Source organism: Macrosteles quadrilineatus, unplaced genomic scaffold, assembly GCF_028750875.1.
Source record: "Macrosteles quadrilineatus isolate MER2022 unplaced genomic scaffold, UCM_ALF_1.0 Scaffold_5__1_contigs__length_97177068, whole genome shotgun sequence".
Classification (NCBI taxonomy): Eukaryota; Metazoa; Arthropoda; class Insecta; order Hemiptera; family Cicadellidae; genus Macrosteles; species Macrosteles quadrilineatus.
Genome location: NW_026542598.1, coordinates 15058332 through 15081097, shown reverse-complemented (window position 1 = coordinate 15081097; position 22766 = coordinate 15058332). Strand labels below are relative to the sequence as shown.

Here is a 22766-nt window from a genome sequence, read left to right as displayed (position 1 = left end):
CCTCTGAGAAAGAGGAATAAAAACAATTTTAAGTTAACGCTCTACGATTTCCCGTTATAAGGAAAAATGTAAAAATAGAAATAAGCTGATTAATAAACAAGTAAATTTCGACTCCAGTTGTACTTATAAAAATATATTGGCCGGTGCTTCCGGTAGGCAATAGGATATAAGTAGGGACGCCATTCAAGATTCTTGTCATTCGCCTATTGGGTCTGATGATGATTGGAGTGTCCAATCGAAATCGATCACCACTTACCATCTTTTTCGTATATTTACCGTCTTGTGAGTATCAGTATAAGCGTAAATATATGTTTTAAGTGTTATAAGACGTTTCTTTTATTTAATTTCCGTAACTATTCTTACTCAATCGAAGGTATTTTTTGTTATGTCGTTACACATATAATTTAGAACTCTTAGTGTCTTTTTAATGAGAATATACAATCATTAACGATCATAACATATTTTGAAGTAAATGTAACTGTTAGGTGGGGTAGGCTAATGTTTCTCGTGATTTGGTAATTTAGTAAGGTGGAATTTGAAACTATGACAATAATTCTGAGCAAAGCTTTATCTTATTTACTAGGGTCAATTGTAATTGCATGACTAATGATAACTTTTGATTGAATAATAGTGGACTATTTGGCTTGTTTCAGTTATTGAAGAGTTGGCTGTGTTTTTAAAACCGAATAAGGAGAAATACGCTTCGTGCCTTACTTTAGATATTAAATTTGATGTGTTTGATATATTCACCAAGCAAAGAAATGGACTACTCACAAAAATGGCATTTGAGGTGTATGAACTTCAATCCAGTAAAGAGATGTTTGTGGAAAGAATAAACAGTTTTATACAAAACCGACAGTACAAAGAGGTATGAATAGTTTACAGTCAAACCTTGATACAATAAACCTGAAGGGACCGAACAATTATCTTTTTGTTATGTAATGATTTCACACCCTTGACAGCTAATAAAGAATTAAGAGTGTTCAGTCTCATTGGTGTATTTTGTGAATCTTTTTGGTAGGGATGGACGAGATTGGATTTTTAGTTCGAGACGAGACGAGACGAGATTTTTTATTTCTCATAAAATTTCGAAACGAGATCGAGACGGGATTTCCCTTCTCATACACAACGGGAAATGCACGTTCAAAATTTTTACCTGATTTTGTAACATTGTTAGATGACTGTTTATATACAAAAATAATGATAATAGGCAAGAATATTTACAATCTATTATTAAAAAACATCAGCATAACATTTTTTATTAATCACGCCTAACTTATTAAAAATGCCTACGATTAGAAAACATAGTGATATCAGTTAGGATAGAGTTCAACTTATCCTAAAATAAAATAAATCATAAAATAAAAGCAATATTAATTTTTATAAAATAGTTACTTGTTTTGACTTTTTATAGTACAGTAATAAAACATTCCTCACACTGCTTACACTTAACAAAACATCTCAAATGTTATTAAAGTAATATTATTAAAATAATTAAAGTAATATTTACATTTAAAGAATTAATTAAATAAGAATGCCTTCGCAAAGGAAACGCAACTACAACACGCTCCTGTATTGCGGGTATTGCATTGACTTTCTGCAGGCGTTTTAATTTTTTTTTTTTTTTTTTTTTTTTTTTATTCTTGTCTCGATAAAAATCTCGGCCAAAAAGAAATCTCGTCTCGTGTAACGAGATTTAAAATTTCCCGAAAATTTCCCGAAATTTCGAGACTTGACCATCCCTACTTTTTGGTCACATTAGACTTAAATAGAGGGTGGAAGAAATATGTATAGGCCTAAAGATAACTTTTCCGAATATGGAGTGAATTGTGCTTTAAAGGGTATCTGCTTTACGCTAAATTTGATAAACGGTTTAAACTGGTGGAAAAATTTTTACCATATTTTTAAAATTTAAAGACCTTATCATATTGTTATTACACATTTTTTAAATATTATAAAAGTCAAACTTTTAATGGTTTTACATTTATAAAAGTCACTAATAAGATTTGTTTGGTTGTAGGCATGCCAGACGGCGATGTACCTGGGACTCGACCAGTTCGGCATAGAGGACTTTGTTGTGCCGCTGTTGTTCCAAGACAAGTTGACAATCGCTGAGGACTATTTGCGTATTAGTCCTGCCGCGCAGACAGCCACAGCTCAGTATCTCGATCAACTGCTGCAGGGTCGAGTCAACGAGAAGATCATGGATGTTATTAGGTAAGCTCAGCTGTTTGTTATTCATCACCGCAAGTACTTTTGTTTATTTCATTCTGATTGGTTAATAAATCAAATTAATTGAAAGAAATTTTTTCCCATGAAGTAACATTTTTTTTTGTCCACCGTATAACATTATCAAGCATACCATTGTAACAATTGTGTAAAATTTGTGACACTTAATATGATACATTTCCAAAACACTTGCTTGCAATTTCAACATAATATGATTGTGTATAATGGTGGTTAAAGATCATATAGGCTAAATTATAATGACACAATGTTGACAAGCCAAAAACATTCCTTTATGCAAACAAAGTCAGGAGGTAATAAATAAATTTATTCAGTAGTGTATCACTATTGATAAGTAGATAGATCATCACTTAGATATATCATTATTTTACCAAAAGATATAAAAATGAATTTCATAGCAGACAATTTTATTGTAGTTATTTTACTCCTATGAGGAATTTTAAAATTTATAATATTGTGAATAGACTATATGTCCCATTTCTCACTTACTCTATTCATTGTACTTGTATATTTATGGATAAAGGTGATTTTGATTTGATTTAATTTAATTTAGATAATGGACTCTGATGTTTGCTGTGAAACCTGAATTTTTTCATCTCTGAAATTTGGTAGTTAATATTCCAGTCATTGTTAATTGAATTGGTTATCATGTAGCTGATTCAATGACATTAGGCCTGCTCTCACACAAATATATCCTATCAAATAGGGTTTGACCACAGAGTGTAAGATCTGCAGCGTTGTCGATACCTTACAATCATAATCACAAATTTTAAACGTTGTACTTGTAGCTTATGAGATTTATAATTAATTAAGTTAATTTTTGTATGAAACTATTTTTGAATATTCATAGGCGAAGGACCAGTCCCTGGTGTTAGGACAAATGAGAAAAACATAAATGAAACAGTACTATCTTATTAGTCAACTGATTCACACCAAGATGTTGACGCACAAGGTATATATTTTATCATATTTTTGATTTTATATCCCAGTTTTCATTTGATATTTTGGTGTGGCGAATAATAGCTGTATTACATCAGAGGAACTGTTTTGATTTTTCGAACCTTAAGAGTCTTCCTTAGTGGTAGCCATGTTGGATTTCTTCCCCATAAGAACAATGTTAAACATTACATCATTTGTGGACACGTAACGGCGTTATTTGTTAAGATATAGCTTTGAAATTTATAATTTGTATTTTTAACATAATAGACTAGTGACTGAGGTTTTTGAATTTCGAAAATCCATTTTCATTTCCTTTCAATAATTAGCTTAATTTTAAGCTAATTAATAATCAATTATTCATTATAAAAATTAAAAATTGTGGAATAAAAAACGTCAATCTCTAGAGGACCGCAATTCCTTAAATTTAACTCCTTATCCATAATTATATGACAATTTGCTGATGAGATATTTGGACCCAAAGTTAACATTGTTCTTATGGGGAAGAAATCCAACATGGCTTCCACTAAGGAAGACTCTTAAACTGTAGCTTTTAACTAACTGTTGGTGTTACAGACAGCTGAATATCCCAGAACCAAAACAAGAAAAGCTGCAGTACAAACCCATGTCAAAGCTATTGGCGAGGTTTTTGAAAATATTCAATATTCATCCTAGTAGCTGCCCAAACCTGACTCGCAAGAAAAGAGAGGGAGCTTTGCATTTTGTGATTTGTAAACGCTACAAGTACAATGAAATCGGTGGGTATTTTAAAATATCCTTTCAACCGCTTTTATGTTGGTTTTGATTTTTGATTATAAGTTGTGTTTTTTGGTCTATGAGATGACTTTGATGCTGCTAGTCAAGTTGCTAGTTGGTTATGTTCAAAGAGCTATCTACAGTAAGGTTAATGTAGATTATTTATATTCTTGTTGGCCACACAATCTGAGCGGTTTATTTTTGTTTATTCTTACCTTGTAAAATCAATTAGGTACCACAGTATTGTGAGTATAATCTTTAACAACTTATCACTCAACTGCTTTTGATTGAGCTCCTCTATTGTTTTATATTTAAAAAGTGATTTTTTTTTTAAATTTTAAGAACCTACATAGGCCTACAATATTTTTTACAAACAATTCAGCATGTAGAACAATGAATTTAGGCTTAGCTTTAGCTCAAACAAACGGAACATGTAAAGGAAACAGAAAAATGGAAAAGTCTGATAAACCTCATGAAACCCCGGCTTGCAAGTTGTAGTCAAAGTTATGATTTGCCTGTACAGAGGGTGAGTGTTGGAGGGAGATGGTGTCAGAGGCAGTATGTGGAGACTCGTATCTGGAGGAGGAGTTAGTCGCTGCAATCAATCTGCACGGAGACGTTGTGGAGGCTGCATTCTTTGCTCGCAAGTTGTAGTTGTTATAGTTATTATTTGCCTGTTCAGAGGGTGAGTGTTGGAGGGAGATGGTGTCAGAGGCAGTATGTGGAGACTCGTATCTGGAGGTGGAGACTCGTATCTGGAGGAGGAGCTAGTCGCTGCAATCAATCTGCACGGAGACGTTGTGGAGGCTGCATTCTTTGCTCGCAAGTTGTAGTTGTTATAGTTATTATTTGCCTGTTCAGAGGGTGAGTGTTGGAGGGAGATGGTGTCAGAGGCAGTATGTGGAGACTCGTATCTGGAGGTGGAGACTCGTATCTGGAGGTGGAGACTCGTATCTGGAGGAGGAGCTAGTCGCTGCAATCAATCTGCACGGAGACGTTGTGGAGGCTGCATTCTTTGCTCGCAAGTTGTAGTTGTTATAGTTATTATTTGCCTGTTCAGAGGGTGAGTGTTGGAGGGAGATGGTGTCAGAGGCAGTATGTGGAGACTCGTATCTGGAGGTGGAGACTCGTATCTGGAGGAGGAGCTAGTCGCTGCAATCAATCTGCACGGAGACGTTGTGGAGGCTGCATTCTTTGCTCGCAAGTTGTAGTTGTTATAGTTATTATTTGCCTGTTCAGAGGGTGAGTGTTGGAGGGAGATGGTGTCAGAGGCAGTATGTGGAGACTCGTATCTGGAGGTGGAGACTCGTATCTGGAGGTGGAGACTCGTATCTGGAGGAGGAGCTAGTCGCTGCAATCAATCTGCACGGAGACGTTGTGGAGGCTGCATTCTTTGCTCGCAAGTTGTAGTTGTTATAGTTATGATTTGCCTGTTCAGAGGGTGAGTGTTGGAGGGAGATGGTGTCAGAGGCAGTATGTGGAGACTCGTATCTGGAGGAGGAGCTAGTCGCTGCAATCAATCTGCACGGAGACGTTGTGGAGGCTGCATTCTTTGCTCGCAAGTTGTAGTTGTTATAGTTATGATTTGCCTGTTCAGAGGGTGAGTGTTGGAGGGAGATGGTGTCAGAGGCAGTATGTGGAGACTCATATCTGGAGGAGGAGCTAGTCGCTGCAATCAATCTGCACGGAGACGTTGTGGAGGCTGCATTCTTTGCTCGCAAGTTCAACATTCCTGCACACAAGCTGCCTTACAATGTAGTGACATACCTCAGGACTGGCACTTTGTAAGTACCAGTGTTCTCTATCTTTTAACATGAAATTTGTTTTGCAATCTTTATGTTTAATCTTATTTTTTTAAATCTCATGTAAGTAGGGATGTGACGATTGTTGATACTGATTTTAGATACCACTGATTCTTGAACATTAGTATCATTATCGAGGTGTGTTGAGGATCTCGCATTTGGTTCTCCTTCTGAGGAGCTTTGGCTACCCACAAATCATAAATAGCATTTTGCATTTGGCCCTTGTGATTATTTTTTTGTAGTACATAAATCTAATGAATAAATAGCTGTATTAAATAAAATAATTAATCCTGGAGTTAATTGAAATGTACTATGTTCATCTTGGATAAAAATGATCTAAATCTAAAAATACAAACACAATAGGCAAGGCCTTGCACAAAAACTGTCTGTAAATAATATGTGTTCCTTTTATGGTAAATGTACCAATTTGGAATCTAGTGTTGCATTAGATAAAAAAGGCTAACTTTCTGTCCAAACTTGGAACTTGCAGTATTTTTAAACTCATTCATCTATCAATAAAACGAGAAATTGCAATGGTTATACTATTCTACTTTTATCACTACTAGTACGCTCAGTAGTTTGTGAACCAGCATCATCGGGCTATGGGAATGGTGTTTTATGGGGGTAGAGCTATCATTTTGTAGAGCTAAACAAATGTTGTAAATTGATGTGTTGTTGTTATTATGCAATATGGTTATGGAGAAAAGTTCAAAATACGGTAAGTTTAAAATTTTCATGCTATTCTTATGGAGATTAAGTAAACTGTTGTAGTTTGCTTGTTTATAAATGGATTTTGAACAAATTTGGCATTTTTTATATCTCATAGCACACTACTAACATTGCTGCTGCAGGGGTTTTATTTTAGTGATAACGTGACCCTCTAGGCTTAGCCTGAAGTAATGTGACAATGGTTGTGGAGCCTAGCACCCTTAGAATGAAGGGGGCAACGTCGTTACTTAAGATTAACAATGTGATGTTTGTCAGAGAGTACCACTACTCGCCGCCACGAGTGACTGTGCCGAGGAAGGTGCTGCAGTTACCAGAGAGTCACATAGTTATGATGGTGGACACAGATGAGTCACTAGCCCGCTGTGTGGAGGCTGTGTCCAACACTCACGTCGTGGGGCTGGATGCTGAGTGGAAGCCTGCATTCTGCTCTGAAACTGAGGCACTCTCACTACTGCAGGTTAGACGTTCCAGTCCAATGTGTTGTTGTCAGTTTTAAAATGCCACCTGACAGATTATGTTGATGTCCATAATCATCCATAATGATTTCTGTTGTGTCAACATTGCTGATTTCTGTTGTGTCAACATTGCCAATTTATCAAATCAACAATGCACTTTACAATTTTAATGCAGAGTTCATACGTAACTTTGTATTTTCATTTTATTTGTAAAAATACACAAGCAGATTTTGTAAGATTTTGTTAGTGAACGGTCCAAACCCTGATCATGTTACTATCTAACGTCGACCTTTTGTTTGGTATAATAATTAAGCCCTGGTCCAGAAATGATATCGCTGTGAATCAAACCAGCTCAGATTTGAAGGCGAGCACTATAACATACCCGGCTTCTCAGACGATTTCATAGTCTCAATTAAACACAATGTTGCTTAAATAATGGGACTTATAATGGCACCTTAGTTTGAAATATATTATACTACATATCCCTTAAATATTTTTGCCAAAGTTAATTTAATTCTTCACATAGAAAACTGTGAGTTGCATACTAAATGTGAACATGATTCGACAGGTGGCCACTCACGAGGAGACATTCCTGGTGGATGTCCCGGCTCTACAACACAGTCCTGTGTGGAAAGACCTCAGCCAGGGGCTGTTCTTGAATCCAGACATTTTAAAGTTGGGTAAGTAGTTGGAATCATGCTTTAGCAAATTAATTTTCTTCATACTGCAGCCAAACGGCTGTTATCAGTATGTGAGTTATTGGGCTAAAATAGCTCTTTTCTCCCTAGGGCAAAAATAATCAGGTTGAATTGAGGATATCAGCAGTTCAGTTTTCTGTAAAGTTTGCCCACTGATTTTGCCCATTTTGAAATGGGTACAATTGACAAATTAGTTTAATTCTCTTTTTAAATCTGTGAATGAATGAGTTTGGTACTCTCTTATTATATTTTAACGATAGTTGATTAGGAACTAAGTTTATTAATGATTATCATTTTTCAATACACTAAATTAATTAATTAAAATAGTTTAAGAAGTAAGGATTCCATGGCCACTAGCCATTAACCAACACTGTAAACTAGGATTTCTGGTTACAACTATAACTTATTTCTTAATTCTGTGACATGGCCGTACCCAGAAAACCTAGTTTGTAGACAACTAGGCAAGGCATGGATCATGAACGCAGGCTTTTCTAAATTGAAATCACTGTTCAGTGTTGCTTAGAATATGCAACTTTTAGATTTATGTAAATTGTGGGATGTTTCCAAATAATTCTTTTATTTCTAGGTTTTGGACTATCAGTTGACTTGTTGAAGCTGAAAGAGAGCATAAACATGAATGATGTTAAGATGGCAGGATTAGGTTTCCTAGATTTGAACCTCTTATGGAAAAAATTGATGAGGGAATTCAATATTACACTACCATTCAAAGGTAACGTAAAGAACTGTTGTATCAGTAAGTTGTGTCACTCTGGAGTCATCAATATTCAAGATGTATTTTCAACTTGCTTATTTGCACACGGTGGAATAGCATCCAATTTCTAATTTTGAATGCACCAAGTTCTTAAGGCATCCATCTATTGTCAAGTCAATCAAGAACAAATCGCCACTGTTTAAATCTTGTCTACATTTAGTTTTCGGTTAATAACCAACAAGAAACCATTATTACCTTTTTAAATTTTTTAAATTTATTGAACACTTTTGAATTCTTTGCTTGTCTTCCATTTTTATTCGTATATTGTAAGGTAATGTTTATCATGTTGTATTTGGAACATTTCTGTATTAGCAAAAATGATTTACTTTTCTCAACAAAATTCTCGATAATCGACAATAATAAATGTTAATAATTTATCGTTATACCCGTTAGGGGTGGACAACTATTCAGTACAACAAACGCTACATGGTCATTAACATCTACTATTACTCGTATAATCACTTTAACGTCTAAAAAATATCACTAAAACAGTTAGTTTCTTACTCTCTACAACATTAGAGACATGTTCCAGGTGAGGAAAGTGACACGGTGGAGGGTCTGTCAAAACTGGTCTCATTGTGTGTGGGTTTGCCATTGGACAAGTCTGAGCAGTTCTCCAACTGGGACCGCCGGCCTTTGAGGGATGCCCAGAGGAACTATGCAGGTAAAAATATCCCTACCAACCTCAGGTAAACTATTTAGTAAAGCTTAACCGGAAATAAATAGACACATCAAGTTCTATAACTAAATTGTTTATATACATAATTCAATTATTTTAACCTTTTTAGACACTGTAACCTGTTTCACTGATCAATACATTTTTTAACCTAAAAAATATCCTATGAAATAATTTAATAGTAGAGTGGATATAGTGATCGCGTAGTAATCAGAAGATTGCTGGTTCGATCCTGAGAAAGATCAGTAGCTTTTTGGTGGTTCATAATTGAACCCAGCTGTCCTTTATTATCGTGCTTTTAATGGTCCTTGCTAAAAAAAACCAGCTGATTAAGATCAGCATCAAAGCTATCAGCTCATTTATTAAACACTTAACTTCAACCCATCTTCCGGTTGAATAAAATACTGACAGTGATTCTAAATATTGCTGGATCAATTTCGAGTGGGACCGAATCTAGACCTAGTTGTTATTTGTTCAAGCCCCAACAAACCTTTTAATAACATTGTACACATTGTAATAAGGTTGGTTAACCTTTTCTTTTGGACTGTTAATTAATGATGCTATCTAACAAAAGATCAGGTAGAAAAAAAGATCAGGGTTTGGTCCATCCGTTACGAAATATGTGAAAAAACCTGCTGTATAAAACTCAAATCTAATCTCAAGTACGCTGTTTTCTATCCATATTTGTTCTATCCATGTCCAAAAGTTCTAATATTGTTTTAGAACAGGAACTTATTGAATAGAGAGGTAGAAAGATCTAAACATCACATACTATATGTTGCAGCTTTAGATGCCTATTGCCTGATTATTGTTTATGAAGTGTTGGCCCATGAGTGCATCAATCAAGGAGTACCATTCCAGGATGTTTGTCAAGATCTTATGATAGCTGGAGCTAACGTCACCAAAAAACCTAAGAAGAAACCATTACCGTCTCGTAAGGTATGAGCGATTTGTTCAAGTTATAAATGCACATCGGTGTTGGAAAGTACAAACTATTTAATGTTGTTAAATATGTGTAATTACCATCAGTTTGTTGTATTTTTACGAATATATTTGTTTTCTATGTTGACTTAAAATAATTAATGATAAACCCCACCAAAAGTTAATCTAAATGGGAAGTTTAGATGTTGGTTTTGATTTGAAATTGCTTCAACCAGTAGTTTTATATAATTAATTTTACTATTGATGTAAAACAATTTTTCTGAACTAATCAACAAACTTAATCAAATTTATCTCATCGTAAAATTAATTGATATTGCTATCAGCTATGCAATCAAAACATAAGATAGCTCAAGTCCAATATCAATGTAGTTCAAGTTCTGAAATTATGGTGTCTTCATTTGTTTTGCTGCATTATAACTGTAAAGTTAAATCTAATTTGTTTATGTGTTGTTTTTAAATAGTGTTTAGTTACGGTAATTCTTTTTCAATCAAATACAAATACTCTTATATAAAGTCAAGTGGGACAAGTGTGTTCGCTGACCACCAACTTTTTGTTTTAACTTTAAAAATATGAAAGTTATCACAAAACCTTAATGGTTTCATTGTTTGCAAAATTTAAGTTTAAAACTAGAAAAAAACTAAAATTATAAATTTTATGGACAAAATTCAAAACATGCCATTTTTAAACAATAGACAAATACCTAAAAAAGACTCGGAGGTAAGTGTTTGAGAATATCTCAAAATCGTCTCCAAATGGTGATGTTTTTAATGTGTTGAACTAAATATATATATTTTTTCCGTAAGTTTGTATTGTTGTGTATTATCTTGTGTCCAACCTTTTATATTCTATTTTAACAGGTTAAAGCATCAATTCAAATAAAAAATAAAAGACAATCATGTTTATTAGCACATGAACGTATAGAGGTTACAGATAAATGTACAGGTGCTTCGTCATTCTTCTTATAGCCTAATCTTAATAATGTCCTTTGTTAAAATGAAATAACTGTCTTAAAAGGTATTTAGTAATAATAAACAAAATACTTGTTTTACTTGCTTTATTGTTATTGTATGACAAATGGAAATATAGCAAAAATGTAAATGATAGGAACAATTTTAAAAGGTACAAAAGCATGTATACAAACAAGATAAGAGAAGGCAAAATCACTGCTAATGACAAACTAATTGCTCAATCCAAAAATACATGTAAAAAAACTTGGGAAAGAATCAGGACAGATTAAAACATTTTCCAAAACAACTTTAACACCTAACACTCTAAACAATTTCTTTACTTCTGTTTCAAACAACACACAAAATAAACTCTATAATGATGATAATGTAATTACTCATCTTGAATTGTTGAGTAACTGCCCTAAGCCATATTCTAATATTCCTGACATCCAGATATTTAAATGGGACCCTTGTTGATAAACATAAAGTGCATTCTTTTGTCTGTAAACTTAGTGGTTCCCGTAGTGAAGATTTGTTTGGACTCTCCAATTTTACTCTTAAATACATAGTTAATTTTATCCTGGAACCTTTAACACATCTTATAAATTTCGCTTTAATTGAAGGAAAGTTTCCTGATTGTTTAAAAACCTCCAGAGTAACGCCAATTCACAAGAAAGGCGACAAGAATGTCCCATCAAACTATCGTCCAATAGCTTTGGTTCCAATTTTAGGAAAAATAATTGAATCATGTATGCTTGAGCAGCTTCAACACTTTTTTTACTGTTAATAACCTTTTATATAAACGTCAATACGGCTTTAGAGCCAACTGTTCAACCACAATGGCTGTAGAAGAATAAATTAACCAAGTTTTGCAAGGGTTTGAAGACAAGTTGGTGACAGGTACATGCCTTATTGATTTGACCAAGGCCTTCGACACAATCTCCCATCCCATTCTTCTTGAAAAACTATATTACTATGGCGTTAGGAACCGTGAACTCAACATCATTCAATCCTACCTGGAAAACCGTAAACAGCAGGTCGTGATAGGAGATGATTATTATGATATTTTAGAATTGAATGCTGGTGTTCCGCAGGGGTCCATTTTAGGACCTTTCCTGTTTTTTATTTTTATTAACGACTTTAGTTTTAATATCCCTACTCAATCAATACTTTATGCTGATGATACTACCCTGTTCTGTAAAGATGATAATGTTTTAACAGTTGAGTACGATCTTAATCATGCCCTAAACTGTGCTAAATTCTGGTATAAAATCAATAATTTGGCTATCAATGAGGAAAAAACAGAATACATCTACTTTTCACTAAAAAAAGATCAACCCACTGATGCTTATTAAACAGTCAAACTCTTAGGGATCCATCTTGACAACAGACTAAGCTGGAATAACCACATTACACAACTTTGTAAAAGATTGGCTAGAATAACCTGTCTCTTGAGAAAACCTAGATCATGTGTGAGTTTGAACACTCTAAAAATGACTTACTACGGTTTGTTTCACTCACAGCTGCTTTATGGTTTGCGTCTCTGGGGTGGTTCACACTTAGCTCAGAAAGCATTTGTTTGGCAAAAGAAAGCTCTTAGAGCCATGCTAGGATTGCAAGATCATGAATCCTGTAGGGATCACTTTTCCATTTTAAATTTGCTTACACTGCCATCTATGTACATTCTTTGTAATTTAATTCATATAAAAAACAACCCCTTAAAATTTTCTAGCTATTCTCATCCATACAACACGAGGCACAAAAACAACCTAGTCACACCTCAAATCAGACTTTCAAAAACTTTAAATAGCCATTTTTACATCCAACATATTTTCTTTAACAAGCTACCCACTTGTTTTTCGTAAACTACCTCTAAACCAATTTAAAAGAAAAATTGCTGAGTTTTTAAAATCAAAAGCATTCTACACGCAGGAAGAATTTTTAAATAGAGAAATATCATGTTTAGATTCTAAATAGGATATTGTATGTATTGAAATTTATAATTGATGTATGATCTATTTTTAAGTACTATTGTAACAATGCCTATTACAAAATGTTATGTTTAATGGCTGCAATAAATCTTATTGAATCTTATAGGCTGTGAATACAACCGTATTCATTGCTAGCTAAAGGTTTAAATGTTGTACAAGAGAATTTGGTCATATGTATATACTAGCTGTAACCCGCGGGCTTTGCCCCGTTTAACTTCTTAATTTTCAAGATTATCTCGTTCGCATGGCTCAATCACGTCCTGGTTGAAGTTTGTTCGCTACGCTCACTCACCTATAGGTTGAAGTTTGTTCGCTACGCTCACTCACCTATAGGTTGGAGCTCGTTCGCTACGCTCACTCACCTTTAGGTTGGAGCTCGTTCGCTGCGCTCACTTGCCTTCAGGTTAGCTCGTTCGCTACGCTAACTCGCCTCTAGGTTGAAGTTCGTTCGCTACGCTCACTCACCTTTTGGTTGCAAATTAGCTGTTGTCATAAATGTAAAAGAAATAATAGTGCTGCACCCTGTTGGTAATCCTTGTGACTTTAATGCTATTGAACATCATAGAGCAGAACCAACTTGTTTAATTGAAACAGCTGTTAAGATTCAATAATTCCATTTCTCATAAGGTTAACATGGGAAACTCCAGAGCCACTGGGGCGGAGCCCGAAAGGATTTTTGAAATAAGAATATGCCTATATGTTAATCGGGAATGTGAGCTATCATCATGCCAAATTTCAGCCCAATCCGACCAGTATTTTTCGCGTTCACTTGTCACAAACATACATCCATACATCCATCCATACATCCAAACTTTCTCATTTATAATATTAGTAGGATTAATTTGAATAAATCTAAGGGTGCGTACACAAAGAACGCCGGTTGCCGGCGCCGGCAAACCGGCAGCTTGCTCCTCGTGCTTATAAGCGCGGCAAAAGCTTGGAAGCCGTACACAAAGAAAGCTGGTTACAAGCGCGACAAGTCAGTTCACATTGAGCAGTGTCAGATGTCTTCGTCTAGTGATGATGTGTTTTTGGCGGAGAGTGTTCATGTAAAATTATTGCAAAGGAGGAAAGTCGGTGTTCATGTTATTAATAGACAAAGAAACTTGGTGAATACCATCACTTGTTTCCGCAACTAAAAGGTGACCCACAACGGTTCTACACATACACGAGAATGGAGCTAGCGACTTTCGATTACATATTAAGAAACATTGAAGGACGTTTAGTTAAAAAATCACCTTCTTTTGATAAACTTTGGAAATTAAATCATCTGTATCAACCATCGCGCTATGACACCCACCAACTGCACAGTACATAGACCACTCGCGGACTGAGCCGGTTGCCGGAACCGGCTTATAAGAATGTTCTCTTCATACTTGTTTGCCGGTTGACGCCGGCAGCTCGCGCTTGTTGCGCTTGTTGAGCCGGCACCGGCGTTTACTGTGTACGGGCACACTTGAAACCATGTTAAGTTCTTCTCGAGCCGGGACGCGCTTACAGCGGCCGGTTTGCCGGCGCCGGCAACCGGCGTTCTTTGTGTACGCACCCTAATAACAAAAATAATATTAATACACCATGAAACTATTGATCACGTTTCTTAGATGACTAACTTACCAACATATTATTATGTTTCTGTCTGTTGTCAATTATTGTTAGTTTCATTAATTTTCTGTCTAAATTTATATAAATTTTACTCATAATTTTGTTTTTATTCGAAGTGCTTTTGACAAAATTAAAATAAGCTTAAACCCCTCTTTTTTGTTTCAAAACTGCTAAATTTTGCCCCGGACCCCGCCCCCCCTTGTTTGCTGAGGGTATTCCGCACCCTCAGTGTTTGACCCCCCAAGGATTTGGTGAAATGACACCACTGATTGAACAATTCAATTGTTGTGTTGTTGATTGTTCAATTGTTTGAACGGGAGCTCAGGTTTCAAGGATGTGTGTTTGAATAGTAGCTTTGCCTGGTAGGAAAGACGCCATCCTGCAACTAGTCAATCAATAGAAGGAGTTTAAAATATCCTTCTTGAACCTTTGTGGGTTGTAAATAACGATGTCAGTGACTGTAAAATATGACATTGTTCTTTATAGTTTAGTCGTAATGTTTATATCTGTATTTACAGGGTCGACTGTACAATTTAGGTAAGCATATCCTGTAAAAACTTATTATTGTTTATTTTTTCAGCAGCAGTGACAAAGGTTACCGGTTCGATACTGAGAATAGTTGTGATCTTTTCCATGGTTCTAAGCTGTCCATGATCATTAGGCTTTTAACTAATCGTCCCGGCTAAGAAATATTTTGTCTTAACCAATAACAAAACGGAATCCACTCACCCTAAATTCATATTGAGTTTGAAATAAGTACTTAATTGTGTGCGATTGCAGGTATTTGAAGAGCCAACGACTCAGTCCTCTAAAAATCGGCCAATCAGAGTGGCCGATTTTAAAGTGGTGTGTGACACAATGTTACAAGGACTCGGCCGCAGTCTGCGCTCTGTGGGTGTGGATGCTGAGATCCTCAGCAATACACAGAACCACAATGTCTGCGTGGCCTTGAACAGAGAACAGAACAGAGTCATTCTGACCAAAGGAGCTGTCTATGATAGAGTGAGTTAGGGATGGACAAGATTGGATTTTTAGTTCGAGACGAGACGAGACGAGATTTTTTATTTCTCATAAAATTTCGAGACGAGATCGAGACGGGATTTCCCTTCTCATACACAACGGGAAATGCGCGTTCAAAATTTTTACCTGATTTTGTAACATTGTTAGATGACTGTTTAAATACAAAAATAATGATAATAGGCAAGAATATTTACAATATTTTATTAAAAAACATCAGCATAACATTTTTTTATTAATCACGCCTAACTTATTAAAAATGCCCACGATTTAGAAACATAGTGATATCAGTTAGGATAGAGTTCAACTTATCCTAAAATAAAATAAATCATAAAATAAAAGCAATATTAATTTTTATAAAATAGTTACATGTTTTGACTTTTAGCGAATTTCCCTATAGGGAAGTAGCTATTACCGTAGGTCTCATGTTAAGACCTAGGCCCGGGACCGATTTACTTTTTCATTTTGATGTCCCCAGAGGCCAAAAACACCATTTGTTCAAATTTTTATATATCTATATATATATATATATATATATATATATATATATATATGTGTGTCCATCCGCACGATAACTTGAGTAATTTTTGTCCGATTTTGATAAAATTTGGTTTGAAAGTGTAAGGCGGGATAAACTTGAACGAGTTCGCGAACCAGCATGATCGGACTATGGGAACGGGGGTTTAAGGGGGGTTTTATGGGGTAAAAATAGGTTTTTCCCATTTTTGACCCAAAAAACATAAAATTTTGCAAAATCTCTTCAAACCATTTTGTAGGGCTTAAAAAAACAAATAATTTAGTATATTGAAGTGTTACTATGCGCCTAATGGTTACGGAGAAAATTCCAAAAAAAATGAAAATTTTTAATTCCCATGTTATTTTTATGGAGAATAAATAAACTGTTGTAGTTTGCTTGTTTATGAACATATTTTGATCAAATTTGGAAAATGTTTTTATTTCTTACTAACTATTAACATTTTACAAAAAAAAAACTGTTTTACCCTCCCTGATGCAGCAAACCTAAGTACCTGTTAAACTAATTCTATTTAAATAGGAAATAAATGTTAAATTTTTAAGTAGACATTTTAGTGTAAATCCAATCAGACATATGGAAATTCGCTTAGTCTGCAGGTTTGCTGCGGCGGGGGTATTTATAGTAATAAAACATTCCTCACACTGCTTACACTTAACAAAACTTCTCAAATGTTAATAAAGTAATTTTATTAAAATAATTAAAGTAATATTTACATTAAAAGAATTTATTAAATAAAAACGCCTTCGCAAAGGAAACGCAACTACAACACACTCCTGTATTGCAGGTATTGCATTGACTTTCTGCAGGCGTTTAAAATTTTTTTTTTTTTTTTTTTTTAATTCTCGTCTCGATAAAAATCTCGGCCAAAAAGAAATCTCGTCTCGTGTAACGAGAATTAAAATTTCCCGAAAATTTCCCGAAATTTCGAGACTTGACCATCCCTAGAGTGAGTACATGTAGTCTGGTAGGCTTCCAAATTATTGTTTTCTGGTCCCACTCTTCACCACATGTATACAAATTTCACTTACATGTTACTACATCACTGTGAATTTTTGAATGGAATTTGTGCACTGATAAAAACAATTTACAAGATTGTAAATTCACCAATGAATTATGCCAAGTGATGAATTTCCAGTTCCTACAGATTATTATTATATATTTCTCTAGTGGTACAAATTTGTAATAAAATTGATTGAAATAAAAATATGGTGTTCAATTGGCTGAGCCCCATTCATATTAGAATAAAAACCAACCACGAATCAAGTCAATCCGAAAATATTTGTTTATGTCTTAAATGAATCTTACTAACAAGATGAAGTTCTAGTTGTAAGACTTGCATTTAAATGGGTTAATATAATGGGTTAGGGTTACCTATTTTATCTCTGTGGATGATTTTATAGTACCAGAACCTGAGCCTTGTGGTAAATAGGGTTTAATAGTTACAACAATATAAACATAATAATTTTAATAAAAAAAAGTCATTGAAACCTTTGGTTCATTTTTCACGCTCACCGATGAATATGAAATAAACATTAGTTTCGAAATGGCTCTCCTTTCATCATGTTATCAAAGTCTTCATTTTACGGTGGTATATTAGGTGAATAACTTTTTTGTTTTTGCACTATTACTTCTAAAGAAATTTAGATTCTTCTATTTCATTGGGGTTTGGCATACGGTAATAGTTTTATTTCAATTAAAACCCCCATTGATCATAAATCTAGTTGGATTTTTTTCATATAAGCTGAAATCTCATTCTGCTTCTGTAATTTTGCTGATCTAACTTCATAAGTCCAGTGCTATGACTTGTAGTTACCAAATGAGTTTTTTCAGCAACATGCAAAGTGTTCCTTGTGATACCAGTCCACAAATACATTTGTAGCCCCAAAATTCTCCATTCTTAAAATTCCAACCAAATTCTTTCCCTATTAAAAAAAATAAATGTTGTTAGAAAATCCAGAAAAAATCAGAAATTGCTTGTCAAATTATGAGATAGGATAAAAATAGTATGCCTGGAGATTAAGCTCTCTTCGGGGGTGTTCTTTAGTGTGCTCTCAAAGCATTGTTTGCTCAAACCATATGTCTAATTTGAACAAAACCACAAAAAGTTGAATCTTTTCTGACAAATTCAAATGTTACTTCTCAGGAACAATCATGTTGGAAAACGTCATTCTTTGTGTAACTAAGTAGTGTGATTTGTTTGCTTGGTATCTATCTATACAGGGTGAATTTTAAATAAGTTCCCCCCCTAGTTTTTTCTACATTTCTTAAGATATCAACTTCGGACCACGTCAGATCATTGTACTGTAGTAAGTACTTCATTTTGACTGAATAAACATTTTTGGCCGCCATCTTGGATCCGCCATATTGGATACAAAATTTTTTTTTCAAATGTAAAGGTAGAGTTGTGACCCATTGTTTCAAACTAGAATTTTACGTTGATTACAATGCCGCAATTAGTTTAAAAAAATCTTGATCCGATCTAAAGTTATGAAGACTTTTTATAACTTTATTTTTAGCCCATTTTAACATTGTGCATTTACAAACTAAGACCATAATCTCAAAATAGTGCTAGATAAAGATAAGTATACACCACCATTCATTGTCGACCTATTATCACTTGGTTATGACGGATGTATTTTTTTGGCCGCCATCTTGGATCTGCCATTTTGAAATGTGATAGATTAATTTAAATATGAAGGTGGTGTTGTGACCCATCATTTTGAACTACTTTTTTATGCTGAACTCAATGCCGCAATCCGTTTTTGTTTATCAGGCTTTCTTGATGAAATATTAAAATTATCTTACTTAAATTTCCAATATTTCAAAAAACAAATATGAAGATGCAAACGGATTGCGGCATTAAATTCAGCATAAAAAAGTAGTCTGAAATGATGGGTCACAACACCACCTTCATATTTAAATTAATCTATCACATTTCAAAATGGCAGATCCAAGATGGCGGCCAAAAAAATACATCCGTCATAACCAAGTGATAATAGGTCGACAATGAATGGTGGTGTATACTTATCTTTATCTAGCACTATTTTGAGATTATGGTCTTAGTTTGTAAATGCACAATGTTAAAATGGGCTAAAAATAAAGTTATAAAAAGTCTTCATAACTTTAGATCGGATCAAGATTTTTTTAAACTAATTGCGGCATTGTAATCAGCGTAAAATTCTAGTTTGAAACAATGGGTCACAACTCTACCTTTACATTTGAAAAAAAAATTTTGTATCCAATATGGCGGATCCAAGATGGCGGCCAAAAATGTTTATTCAGTCAAAATGAAGTACTTACTACAGTACAATGATCTGACGTGGTCCGAAGTTGATATCTTAAGAAATGTAGAAAAAACTAGGGGGGGAACTCATTTAAAATTCACCCTGTATATTAATAGGCAAGCATGTTTCTTTAAAACCTTTTTTCTCAGCTCGTGTGCATCGTAGGGAAAATCTACGCATACTGTTAGAAAGCTATTTTCCTGTAGGTGTGCAGAGTCCCTTTATAAATTAAAATAGGCTCAAAAATAAGCACAAAAAATGAATTTAAAATTTTGAAAAATTTAACATGGATATTATGAGTTGCCATGCTGGTGACGAAATAACAACGAAATATAAACAGAAAATCAAAACAAATGGAAGAAACTCCAATCACATGTTCTATTCAAAGTGTGGAATGAAAATAAAGAAGTCTGTACATTAAATATTTTTGGTCGAGTTTCGACCACTGGACGACCTCTAGTTAAACTAAATAAAAACTTCAGCATACATATAGTCCCTAAAAATACTCCCTGAATTAACTTAAAAACTAATTAAACTCGTTACAGCTGTCTACTTGTAAACTACAGAAAAAAAAGAGTGCATGATGAATTGTGAAATCTTTGCTGAAATAAGACAGAAACATTGACTTGACACTCAAATGTTGCCAACACGAAACACGCATTATCTATGTGTCTTTTCTGCTCTTCAAAATTACATATAACCTTATTGGCAACCGACTGGGTCAGTAGGCCATTTTACAGTTTTATGCCTCGATTTTCAAGATTTTTCAGTTTATGACACTTATTTGTGTTTCAGCTGCACACACAAGTGCCTGAAGGAATGTGTTATCGAGTGATGAAGCAAACATCCAAAGAACAGATGGTGGAAGTTTTGAGGTTTTATAACGTTATGGTGGCTAAAGAGGATATATTTAGTCGATGTCAGGTAAATGGAAAATCTGATTTAGAAGTCATACGTTTCAAAAACAAGTTTTGAATTTACTACTAATACAACTTGATTTGAAATCAATTTTGAGTTTTACAAGTATGTTTTGTTATATTCGTTGAAAATATTCTTTGTCAACCACATGGCTTACCGCAAGATGGCTGACCCTGCTTCAGTTGTTACAATCTTGGTTGGATAGGCATGCTCCATCTGTTGGTCTTATGTGATCGTTGGGTCGATCTCATCATCCCAACCACTGACATGTCAATTATCCCTAAATAAGGATACGCTGTTCAGCAAACAGAAAACGGCCAAACAATATAACCTACACTATCATAATATCAAATGGTTAGTTGTGTAACAGTTTTGAACAGTAATAGGTCAAAATCATGAGTAATTGTTTTATTTCCGATGTTTTATGAAGTAAAATTGGTTACAGTTTGTGATTGGATGCATTGCACGACGTCCAAGTGCCACGACGTCCAATAATATTTATTCAGTGCCACGACATCCAAAACATAATTTTTGAGTTTTTGCACGACGTCCAAGTGCCACGACGTCCAAAAGTACAGTAACTGCCAAAAATATAGTCTTTCTACAAGCTTTGGACGTCGTGGCACTTGGACGTCGTGAAACAGTGCACTATATAATTGTAAAAAAGTAACATTTGCGGGAGTGTTGCACGACGTCCAAAGTCGCTGCCAGTTGCACGACGTCCAAGTGCCACGACGTCCAATAAATATTTGACTGTTGCACGACGTCCAATATAGCTCAGCGCTGTTGCACGACGTCCAAGCTCCTTCATGATGACCGGCTACTTGCCGAATAGTGTTCTCTCGTGTAAAATGCTTATGGAACGTTTATTAGTTATATATACATGGGTATATGTTCTTGTTCAGAAATATATATACTATGAATATTTGAACCATTAATTGAAACATGATAAAGTAAAAATACCCCCGCCGCAGCAAACCTGACGCCTAAGCGAATTTCCATTTGGCTGAATTGATTTTTAATTGATCTATTTAAATAACATTAGGTTTAACGAGTACCTAGGTTTGCTGCTACAAGGAAACTAATAAAGTGTGTGTTTTAAGTAAAATAATTATTGCTTAGTAAAATGAATATATTTACCAAGTTTGATCAAAAGATATCCATAAACAAGCAAACTACAACATTTTACAATATTCTCCATAAGTATAACATGGGAATTTTAAATTTACCATTTTTTTAGTTTTCTCCGTAACCAATAACCGTACAAAAACACTTTGATATACTGAATTTTTTGTTTTTTTAAGCTCTTTAAGAAGGTTTAGAGAAAAATTGGGAAATTCTGTGTTTTGAGGGTCAAAAGTTAGAAAAACCAATTTTTACCCCATAAAACCCCCCATAAAACCCTGTTCCCATGGTCCGATCATGCTGGATCGCGAACTCATTCAAGTTTATCCCGCCTTACACCTTCAAACCAAATTTCATCAAAATCGGATAAAAATTACTCAAGTTATCGTGTTCACGGACACACATATATATATATATATATATATATATATACATATATAAAAATTTGAACGAGTGGTGTTTTTGGCCTCTGGGGACATCAAAATGAAAAAGTAAATCGGTCCCGGGCCTAAGTCTTACCATGAGACCTACGGTAATAGCTACTTCCCTATAGGGAAATTCGCTAAAAAAAACATAAAAAGAAAAAAATAAACAAGGCAACAGTTGGAAAACTATAAAGGTTTACATGGTTTGAAAAATGATGACATTTTGTTAACAACCGATCAACTTCATTATGTTTGGAGTCTGCTTTTAAATAGCCTACTTATTTTTTCAAGACTAGATACATTGATAGGTACATTGATCAACATGATCTTTGAAAACTATTTTTTATCCCCTCATTTTAATTTTTACTAGTATAAAGAATAGAATGCCTTTTCGAACGGTTTTTTAGGCTTCAATTAAATGTCTTTATGTCGTAAATATGTTTATTAATAGTATTCACTTAACATTGACTTAATTTCATTTCAATAAATTTTGTGTTTGTGTTTTGCTACACCACTTATTAAATTGCAACCAATGAGAATCTATATAAATAAAATTAGAGTTTTGTCTGTACATTGCTCATAATCATTCATTTGTAGGTTATTTTTACGTTTTATACTTAAAGAAGCCGAAACAAGTCTCATTTAAATTTCTGTCTGTCTGTCTGTCTTTCTGTCTTTCTGTAACACTCAAGATGGCATTTTACACAATCTTCTCCAGGAAAACGAGAGTACCTATCAAGATCCAAGTCATTTTAATGTATTCACTGGATTGGCGAGAGTGTCTTTAGCCATTAAAATATGGCCTCAATAATTAGTAAATAACATTACGGACGTTCAAAAATGCAGTTTTGTGCGATTTTTGTCAAGTTTTCTTCCAATTTTTATCACATAATGATCTATGAAATAAC

The 22766-nt window shown here is 34.4% G+C and overlaps 1 protein-coding gene across 2 annotated transcripts in view; it reads left to right on the top strand.

The window, feature by feature from the left end:
* LOC128994717 (exonuclease mut-7 homolog) overlaps positions 1-22766 on the top strand; it is a 52582-nt gene that overhangs the window by 21098 nt on the left and 8718 nt on the right. For both annotated transcript variants that reach the window (XM_054419453.1, XM_054419452.1), the window contains 11 exons: positions 654-868; positions 2021-2217; positions 3760-3941; positions 5537-5723; positions 6726-6927; positions 7494-7605; positions 8210-8353; positions 8928-9059; positions 9856-10010; positions 15335-15556; positions 20186-20314. In XM_054419453.1, the coding sequence (XP_054275428.1) occupies positions 654-868; positions 2021-2217; positions 3760-3941; positions 5537-5723; positions 6726-6927; positions 7494-7605; positions 8210-8353; positions 8928-9059; positions 9856-10010; positions 15335-15556; positions 20186-20314 (1877 nt within the window). The remainder of the gene's footprint in view (positions 1-653; positions 869-2020; positions 2218-3759; positions 3942-5536; positions 5724-6725; positions 6928-7493; positions 7606-8209; positions 8354-8927; positions 9060-9855; positions 10011-15334; positions 15557-20185; positions 20315-22766) is intronic.